The 10937-nt window shown below is 34.8% G+C and overlaps 1 protein-coding gene across 1 annotated transcript in view; it reads right to left on the reverse strand.

The window, feature by feature from the left end:
• The window catches only part of LOC108978254, a 44446-nt gene extending 33788 nt beyond the window's left edge, over positions 1-10658 (reverse strand). The window contains exon 1 of the mRNA XM_018948413.1: positions 9984-10658. Within this exon, the coding sequence (XP_018803958.1) occupies positions 9984-10345 (362 nt within the window). The 5' untranslated portion in view covers positions 10346-10658. The remainder of the gene's footprint in view (positions 1-9983) is intronic.
• Between the last annotated feature and the right edge of the window lie 279 nt (positions 10659-10937).

Genomic DNA, 10937 nt, shown 5'->3' on the forward strand with positions numbered 1-10937 from the left:
CTTTACAAGAATTATTGCAAAATTTTATACAGTTATACCAATTACTTCTTCATTTACGTACTTGAAAATTAAAGACTCAAATGGAATTTAAATTGTGCTATATAGGAAGTAGGAGAGGTGTATTCCACCCATTTTCGCACTGTAAGATATAAATATGAGAAGAACGCTAAAAATTTAGTCGAAATCGGTCTATCGAGGTTATCATCCGATTTCATCCATTTTCGCACTGTCGGTAAAAGTTCTTAAATATCTGCGCTGAGTAAACTTAATTGTTGAAGCTTTAGTGGCTTAGGAGATATGTATATTAAACATATTAGAGTTTGGGCCAACGACCACATTTTTAAAATTTTTTCCCATAGATGCAACCACTAGCAAAATAATAAGTTGGGATATAATAGTCTAAACTCACATTATATGAAAGCGAATAGTCAAGACACATTCGCTGAATTGATTAATTCTGAAAGCATTCCAAAAAATTTTTTAATATGTCACACGTTGGTGAGATTATTTGGTTTGTTCGATTAGATCATAAACTAGAAGTAAAAGCCAATTACTACTAACTATTTCAAAATTTTCGCATAAAATGTTTGTGGAAAGGTTTACTATGTACTTCAATGCAGATTTTCGCCAATTATGTTTTTTACCCAATTTCTCTATCAAAAAGCATTATAATGAGAATAGAGATCAAAGCCTCTGGAAGCTATATATGGAAAAAACACTGGATGTGAAAGAAATTTGAGGCCTAGTTCAAGCAGTATTGCCACTATGCTATTCAGAGAGCTTTCGCATACCCAAATTTTTTAGATCCAATACACATTCCTTAGATATCTTGAGAGTAGCAGCTTTCTTGTATGATAACTTGATTTAGGTTCGTCCAATATCATTGGGTAGATTTTTTTTTGGTTTTTGCTATCATCACTAAAAAGTAATTACCTATTAAAATAATTTACTTCATTTTAGTTATTTTTTCAAAATGTCTAAATTTGCCTCACTGATAAAACATTAATAATAGTGGATCTCTCATAGAGATGAGAAGAACTTTTCACCCTGCATGGAAAAAACATTATAACATATCACTGAAAATAGTAATATATTTTTTTCCCAATTTAGTTTTGTGACATTGACTAACCAAAACCTATTACCGATATTAGAACTCCATGTAACAACTACAACACCAGCTCAAAATTTTCGGAAAGCATTTAGCATCACCTGCTTTGTGTATATTAATAAGCGCGTTTTTGCTACTGTGTCAAAATATTTTGTAACTATGTGCTCCGATAAGCGCAGAAACTTCCTACATGCACTATAACTGGAACTGCTTAAGACACGTGACCGCCAATACATTAATATTTGTATGTACTTACATATGTAAGTGTATGCATGCAACCATTAGCTTATAGTTTACGTGTTCTGCGCCAAAACTTAAAGATGTTGTGAGCCAATGTTTTCTCTATGCCCAAAGCCATTTCGTTAAGGTACGCAAAACGCTAATCCAAATTAAGTATATGCAGAGCTTAATGCATAGTACCAAGAGGAAGTCAAGCGACGATTATGCAAAGCAGGCAATAAATAGGGCTTTTAGTTGCTATTGTGAGGCATCTAACGTTCATACTATAAGTATACAGCATGCAAAAAGGGAAAATTGTATTATATTATATGAGTATAGTAGCTGTGACTGCGTACATATTGAAATAAAGGGGTATTAGTGTGAACAGTGTGGTAAGGAAATCTATACACGTCGAAAGGGAACATGGTTTTGCAGCTCTCTTTTATACAGTGTAAGTAAAAAAGGGGTTTTAAGCAGAGATTAAATATTAAACTGAAAATTAAAATAATTAAAAAACTCTTTTGACTTCCCATTTGCAAGTGGATATAACCCCTTAAATTCCAAATGCATTCCCTGCCCTCTTAGACTCTCCTACAGTTCGATTAGCTGTAGGGCATGCGCTATTAAAATATAAAAACTCTTATTATTTTCTGGATATAATCCCACCTTTATGTTTTCAAATATTGCGTGTCATGTAAATAAATATGATTGTAAGGTGTGAAAAGCTGGCAAAAAGCGTGGCGCTCTCCGTTTACGACTTACACTCTTTATTCCATTAGGTTACAAATACTGTTCTCGTGTTAAATTCTGCTCTATGACAGTTGTAGTTTCATGGCGATAAGCATACGATTACGTAATGGTGTGTTACGGTGCTTAATAATAAATAATTTTCAATATGCCCGCAGGCAAAGCGCTGGCACTTATTACTCCGCTGCAAGGCTTTTAAGTGGCCTACACGCCACACACGAACTGGGCGGAGTTCAGGGAGAGTAACAGCATGTATGTATGTATGATTTAAAACCTTGTTTTGGTAATAATTATTTTAGTTTTTTTTTTTTTTGGATACAAGAAAGTTTCAGATACATAGATGTTTTCGGACCCGGAGAGGTCCTTCGAATTCGGTGAACCAGAAGTCACATGAAGCTAAATCTGGCGAATACGGTGGTTGCGTTAAGATATTGTTTGAAGACTTGGCAAAAAAAAAACTCACGAGGAATCAAAGCAGTAGGCGTTGGTGCATTGTCGTGGTGCAAAACCCAAAACTTCTGCCCTTTTTACGAATAGCTTCGCGCACACTCAAATATTATTCTTTTTTGGGAGTTTGGTCGAACATAAGCAATTCGGAGTGCATCACATCTCGATAGTCGAAGAAAACTGTCAGCCTAACCTTGATTTTTGGCCTGTTTTTATTGATTTCGATTTAAAATCTCACCTTTCCAACACACGCATTGTGATTGGGAGCACTAAAGATGTACGACTGCAACGACATCTACTGACAAAATACGAAAAGACTTTTCCAACTACCCAAGAGTTAGAAATATGTTCCATAAGATCCTGGTAATCTGAAAGCATCGTTTCACAAAGGTTAACGCGTCGCTATTTTGAAACCAATTGCGTTTTCAATTTTTTTAGGCCCAAATGATCAGTAAGATTTTGATAAGATATTTTATTGATTATCAGTTGATGTTAACGACAGTCCAGTATGTGATTCGCCGTCAACGCATTCTCTACCCTCTGTACCAATCAAAAATAGCTCATCACCGCAGTCCTTTTCCAATATTCTGAAAGTTTTAGCACCCGAAATTAGATTCCTAACACATAATTTAATGGAATTTCTCTATTGAATAATTTCACACATCATAAAAATCGCCTAATATCGTTTATGTACATCAAAAGCACATGCATAATATATAATATACAGTAGTAATTATTTTGATGTGGCATTTGGCACAGATGCCACTGACAGTCATAGTCATATCAACCTAGAAAAAAATATTTCGACGAATGAGTTTTCGAGTGAAATTAAAGTTAAAAAGTCTTGCTATTTTTTGACCACAGAGTATAATTTTCTTATCCTTGTATGTTATGCTTGAGACAGAGCTAATTTCATTTCCGCGTCAGCTGTCATTTGCTGCGAATTTATAGCATTTTATTTCACGCTTACGAGTGTAATCTAAATATTACTTAGCTACATTAAATGAGACCGCAAGGATACGATAATATGTTGCACTTAATGTGGCATATATTATATATAGCGGCTCTTATGTGCATTGTATAAATTAAATGCGCACATGCGATATTCCCAGGCGAAAGCGTACTTAAATTGTGCTTGAATGTATTAAAAGCAAATAATTCACAAGAGGTTAACAACATAGACATGTTAATGTCATTTCGATAATGTCGCTAACAGGCAAAAAGGCTTCTTGCATTACAATGGCATATTCGGCATAAAAGAGAGACTAAACAAAGGCAAAGTACGCAGCGGTGCCAGCTGAAATTTTGGTGGTTAGAGGTATGGAAACGATAATCAAATGTACAGAGATAATGCTACAGATAGCTGAATTCGTGTGAAGACAATATTCGCACGTTATTAAAGCGGTCATATGCTTACGTACTTAAATACTTTGAAAAGCTAAGCCTATGCGTTAACATAAATTAAAGCTTAATTTATGCTTTCGTGATTTTGTTTACGCTTATGTATATTGTGTTAGGACAATAATCGGCTAAAATAAGAGTTCATACATATCGAATCTGCCACCAATTCCACCATAACACTTTTGCTCTTTTGTTAGGCTAAACATAACATATGTAACGACATATGATGGAATTTAGTATATTAGAAAGAAAACGTTCGTTTTAAATATTTTCAGTAATTCTCACGGACATGAAGGTAATATATACGTGCTTGTTAATCAACCAACCAAGTCTTGAACTAAAACTTTGAAAGAGGTTTAATCTGAATTGAAGATATTTTTGACTCATTGTACTTCCAAGTGGATTTGATGATCTTTAAACAAATCGTTGTATTTAATAAAATTACTATAGTTATTATTGTCGACTCAAACCTTTCAAAGTGTTTTAGATAGGAAAAAGTATGGAATATATTTTCTCCCAACCCACCGAAGGCGTGATTACCATCTACACGTGCTACAATAATATTTACAGGGTTCGGTGTTCGGATTTTCACTTAATCTATTGATTGTCATTTTACTAAACAATAGCTTATTAGCAATAAGGGAATTGTTTATCTTAGCACATAAGCACTCTACACATTTTGACCCACAGTTAAACTCAAATATATGTATATAAAAAGTGCATTAGCCAAAGTAATGAAACTAGGCAGTCTCTACTATATGTAGTACATAAAAGTTCAACAAACCTCTTGTGGGTTGTTTCCTGGTCGATTAGCACGCAAAATTTATATTATAATATTATTGTCTGGCAAACAAAATATCCCCATATATCCGAAAGAAAGAATGTCATGTGGATAGCAGGCAAAAAGCCTGAATGGAAAAACTCATGTTTACTAAAGATTACTCTTTATCTTTATATATAAAAATTTCGTGTCACGTTGTTTGTCCGCGATGGACTCCCAAACTACTGAACCAATTTCAGCAAAATTCAGAACACTCCGTCCAAATCGAACCAACTTAGAAGATAGATACAGTGAAAGCTCTATTAAATGGACGCTATATTAAGCGGAAAACTTTATTAACTGGACAGAAGCGCTTTTACCCATACATTGAGGAAATTTATTTGTATGAACATATTCAAAATTAAATCTCAAGTACAATTAATTGGATTCTTATACCGACAAAAATGTTTTCGCCTTTATTCGTAAATAAAATTTTCGCTGAATTGAATTGCTTATTATAACAATAATAGTATAAAATGTATACCACAGCAACGCGTTGCCGAATCCACTGGTATTTTTATAAAATATACTCCCAGTACAGCACGTCGTATAAGCAACATTTAATTTACTTGAGGGTCTCAGTGTCAAATTTTTGAGAAATCGATTCGGTGTATTATCGGAGAGTATATATTATAATAAATATTCTCTCAAATTTTGAAATCGAAATTCAAATTATTATGGTCGCTACAGCGTTTCGGGTAGAAAGGGAACAGAGTGGAGAACATGGCGAATCCAATTTTTAAACACTTTTTCTCAGAATGGAGTTTATCAAAACGGTTTCCCCTCAAAAAGGAAGGGTTTTGAAAATATCTAGTTCCAATTTGGAGAGAACATTTTTAACGTCATTCGCTATCGCGCTATGGAAGCCTGTTTTTTTACTATTTTCTCCTGTAGAAAAGAGGGTAAAACCGCTGATATTTCATGATATATATTGTACAAGGGAAAGGTAACAATTTTTTAGACCACAAATTGAAAACAAAACGACTTGGGAAATGACGGAGAACCCATTTTACACCCCTCTAATAAGTATCTTTTTAAAATTAAAAGTAGTCTTTGCTATGAAAAATCTCCCACGAAGAGCACCCTATTCCGCTGGGAAAGATTTTTTTTTTTTTTAACAGTTAGTCGTAATATCTATAAAAGCACCAAGCCACAGACTCTGCTTATCGAAAAAATGAGATAGATACGAACACTTTTTACCATAAAATTGGGCCAACGACGTGTTGCGCGAAGCAGATCATATGCGCTTAGCTGTCAAATAAATCGTCGCTGTTTATTGCATAAAGAAAATACGCGCGCATAATAAGCGCACTCATAAATATAAAAACGGCAACAACAAGCACACGCTTGCGCCAAAAATAATAACAACACCATAAAAGGCGTCTAAACGAAATGCTTTAACGATAGACATGTGAATACGTGAAATATTGTGTAAATAACAACAACAACAAGGTCAGTCGGCAATATTGGAGTACCCACACGCCATGGTTTAGCATAAATACGCAAAATGTTACGTATACGCAGCGTAGACTCGGGCGTTACGCTGCAAATCCTCTTGAAGCGTGCGTTATCCACAATGGAATTATGAAATTTACGCACTTTGATACGCTGATAAGATGCGCCGGCTGTCTGCCCGTCTAACAGCCAACCCATTGATTGCTCACATGCGCTTTCGGCGGCATCATATAAGTGTGCGTGTGTGAGAGTTTACGTATGTATTGTAATTTGATTTAAATGAGTATTCAAGCACGTGTGCGAACACACACACATATACGCAGACAACGTCAAACACTCTCCTGCAACTTTATTTGCGCGAAAAAAACGCAAAATAAAAACAATATTTATACGTAATTCATTCAAAAAAGGAAATTTTTTCTTGCCTCTTAATGGGATTTGTCGTTGCCGCCGTCTGAGTTGTTGAAAAAGACCTCAATTGCAAATGAAGTTATTTCCATTTTATGGCGTAACGAGGGAACCCGCAATTTAGACACATTTAAATGGGATTTACTCACCCATATACACATGCCACATACATACCAACATGCATGCATGTTTTTAGTGTATTTGCTCTTATGCATTCGCCTGGGTTATTAACATCTCTTTTAAATGCACGATTCATGTGCATTTTTCATGCCAGACGGCAGTTAAGTGGAGCAAAAGTTGAATAAAGAAAAATAATAATAAATATAAAAAGTGGCTGCGAAAAAGGGAAAATTAGCATTCAGCATTTTTTGCATTTTAGAAAAATAACGCACGCGAAAAATGCCTGCAAGAAACACGTTTGAAAAATTTAAAATTAAAATTATTGTGGCTTAAGGTGGCACTAAAGCAATTGTGGTGCAACAAATTATGGCTATTATTTTCAAAAGTTCAAAGCTACAAATATAAATTTTATATCATATGTAATACAAGATCTCGATTTAGACGAATGCAAAGAAAATATTTATATTGGGTAGTCGAAAAAGTCTTTTCGTTGTTTGTTAATAGATGTTGTTGCAGTCGTATACCTCCATTGCTATCATTCAGCATACAAATGGTTCGCTCGCTTTTGTTCTAAAAATTTCGAAATTTTGATTTACATTGATGAAAGTGTTGCACTGATGGCATAATGTCTGTAGCGGGAAAATGACAGAAAGTGGTCTATCAAACCGGTACATATTTGATTATAATTTGAAGTTTGATTAGAAATATGAAACAACTTTTTCGACTACCCAATATTATTAAGATATTTTGTATGCCTAATTCCGTTGGTTTTCACTCGGCAAAATGGCGCAGACGAGGCAAAGACTGTATCAAGCGGAGAATAGGTATACCACCTGATCAAATTTGATCCAAGCTCTTCCATATAAGCTATGCGCGAAAACAAAAATTTATAAATATTTATTTCCTAGATTAGTATGATCTATTTTATGTTCATATGACACTTAATCTCCATATGTCAATTAGTTAAATTTGCCTACCACGAGAATATTTTTATTTTCACCAAGGAAAAGAGCTTAACAACGAGTTTGCTTGGAAACACGACAACGCTGAAAATGTTGCTGAAGTGCTTTGGGGAGTCTACCTTATCACGGGCACAAGTATTTGGGGGCATAAAACATGGTATAGTCATCAATAACTTGTCTCGTTCTAGTCATTTATTCCAAACATTCGGGTTAATGTAGTGTCTTCTTGTTGGAACAAGATGTTGTCAAGATCAACTTCATCCAATTTCGACCATAAAAAGTTTGTTTTCATCGATCTGTACCGCTTTCCATTAATAGTAACGGTGTCACCAGCTTCAATTCGAAAAAAATTCGAACCGATGATTCCGCCAGACAAAGCCCACACCAAACTGTCAATTGAGGTAGATGTAGTTATCGTTATTGAATAATTTATGGATTTTCTTCGCAATAGAAAAAAAATTTTGTTTATTTACCACACCACTCAGATGAAAGTAAGCCTCATCGGAGAAGATGATTTTTTTAAAACAGTCGTTATTGTTTTCAAGTTTTTCCAATGTAAGCCCAAATACCTTTTCAAAATTCTCCAGGTTGTGGTATAAGACAGCTCCAATTCTTGCGAACATCATGGAATAGGCACATTGAGGTCTTCAGCAACACTTGCCTGGATGGCAGCATTATTTTCATTACTTCGAGCGGCTCTTTGTTTTATTGTCATTTGAATATTATGTAAAGAAAGTGCACGATCGAAATCTTCAACAGTTCGACGAATAGCTAGCACAAGTGTACGCCATATAATTTCAAAAGCGCACGAAAACTTGAAATTGGAGAGTGATTATTTTGTTAATAAAATCGAATAATTTGTGAACATTGTTTTTTCGGATATCTTTGCATCCTCAAATTGTAAATAAATGCAATGAAACAATCTTGCTTATATTTTTCCATCATGAAATTTTAAATATTACAGCATACAATAAAAAATTATAGATCATGACATTTTAAAAATGGCCGAAATGGCATTTAGGATTGAATTCAAACCTATTGGAAAGCGTTGTATAATCAGCGCCTCTAAAAAAAATTTTATATCTGTTTGTTATGCGTTGATAACAGTTGAATGGAAGTAGAAGGAGATCGATGTATTTTTTTCCACTTATGGCTTCAAATTATATCATTCAACCTTCCGCAGCCATAACCCCACACATTCAAGTAAATGGGTTTCTAAATTTTTTTGTAAAACTAAGTCAAAGAAAATTTTATACTTTATTTGAATCGAAACTGAGTGGTTTATTTTCAATATTCTACGTTGTAAACTATTGTCCAGCAGTTGGATCGCTAATATATTTTCATGATGCTTCAAACGGAAGAGGCAACGTTTGCTAAATCCTTCGATTATTTCCTTTACAGTAAACAACTTTATATCCCGGTGGAGGGCATCGTTTCGCACATACAAAGGAGCCCCCACTATAAAATGCAGATTTTTTTTTTTTTTTGTTTTTTTGTTTTGTTTTTGTAAAGCTTAAATTCCTTTTAAAGTGAATTCGCTGCACTAAGACAGAATTGAATGGCATTTGTCCAGCTTGGCCTAAGTATTACCTTATAAAATAGCAACTATTTCCTCAGACTGAGACGGAATTTTGGCCTAAGGAAACAGTATAGATGCGCATATTTTAATCTTAGCTAAGTTCCTTTTACTTATGACGTGATCTTTACAAATGCGCTTATCAATTGTAATCGCCAATACAATATTTTGTCCATGTGTTTGTTGGTAACAACTGGTCATATACTACTTATGTGGACTTTTCTGGTTGATGGCAATGTTTCATTTTGTGAGTCAATAAAATCTACTTAGCCGTTTGATTTCCCTTGCCATCAGTTAAGTGCGATTTCGTAAATTGTAAGCTCCTAAGTATTTACGTCTAGATCTCGCGAAGACAATAAAATCAAGAAGCAAATTTTGGCACCTAATAAGATTGTAAACCTCACAATATGGGCGTCATTAGGTCATTAAGCTAAACAACTTAGGTTAGGCTATCCTTACTGCCGGCAAAAAGCTTACTTTACTCTTTGTCTTTGCCGTGATGTCAAAAAGATTTTGCGACAGCGTACATACTAATGGCAGCCCAGCGCTGGTCAAGCTTCCGCCAACCCTATACTTGTTATAGACACCAACCAACTTTTTCTGCAGAAAGTACTGCTCCAAGATGTAACTTCAACATTTTTAATTGCTTACTATCAGCAAGCTCTGACAACAGGAAATTTCCAAATAAAATTGCAATAAAACTATATATTATATACTCACAGAATATCCAGAGGCAATTTCACCGAACAATCACGCAGCAATGATGTTTGTTGTCGCTGTTCCTGTTGATGCTGTTGTTGTTGTTGATTTGACTGGTGATTTTCGTGTTGATATGCTGAATGCGATGCGGACTGATGCGTAAACTGTTGTTGCTGTTGTTGTTGGTATTGATAATGTTGTTGTGGTTGTTGTTGTGACTGCTCTTGCTGATACTGGAACTGGTAACGTTGTTGTGTACTATGATATTGTTGTTGTGGATGTTGTAACAGATGTTGTTGCTGTTCGCGATATTCATCCGTATCATTATTGTTATTGTTGTTATTTGTCGCGCCACTACTTGCGCGTCGTTTAGCGGCGGTCATCAGTGGGAGAGAGAGTGGCGCTTAACTTTTGGTGGGAGAGGAAGGCAGTAAATTAACGATATAAGATTAAAGTAAGCAGCGTTGCTCTTGGCCGATATTAAGGGTGAGCGAAGTAGCAGCAAATCAGCCGTGACAGGTGAGAAACTTTTCGTCGCAGCGAGAATTTAATATAATCTTATGGAAGGTATGGACTGAAGAAGCAAATAAAATATTTAATTAACTGCACACGTAATTGCGGTGTGGGTGTGGCTCTAATAAAAGTTGTTAAGCTGGATGTTTTTTCTCTTCGAGTACGCGTGTAATTTGTCGGTAGTTTTTGCTACTTTTCTTGGTATGCGTGGTTTTGTGGAATTCAATTTAATATCAATTTGAGTGTTTTTTCTTCCAACATAGAACTTCGAGTTTTTCAGTTTTGTAATTATCTTACAATTAATTTGGTTATCTCTTTTGTAGCTTTTGAGCTTTTTCGTTTCATTAACTGTTTTTTTTTTACCACAATTGAGTTGTTCGTCGAAGGTTTTCAAAAAAGCTTTAAATTTTGCGCGGTTTCTTCATGTAATGTTGTTTTGTACATCATATTTATAGCTTAATA

This window comes from Bactrocera latifrons, unplaced genomic scaffold (assembly GCF_001853355.1).
Source record: "Bactrocera latifrons isolate USDA-ARS-PBARC rearing strain unplaced genomic scaffold, ASM185335v1 scaffold_12, whole genome shotgun sequence".
Taxonomy (NCBI): Eukaryota; Metazoa; Arthropoda; class Insecta; order Diptera; family Tephritidae; genus Bactrocera; species Bactrocera latifrons.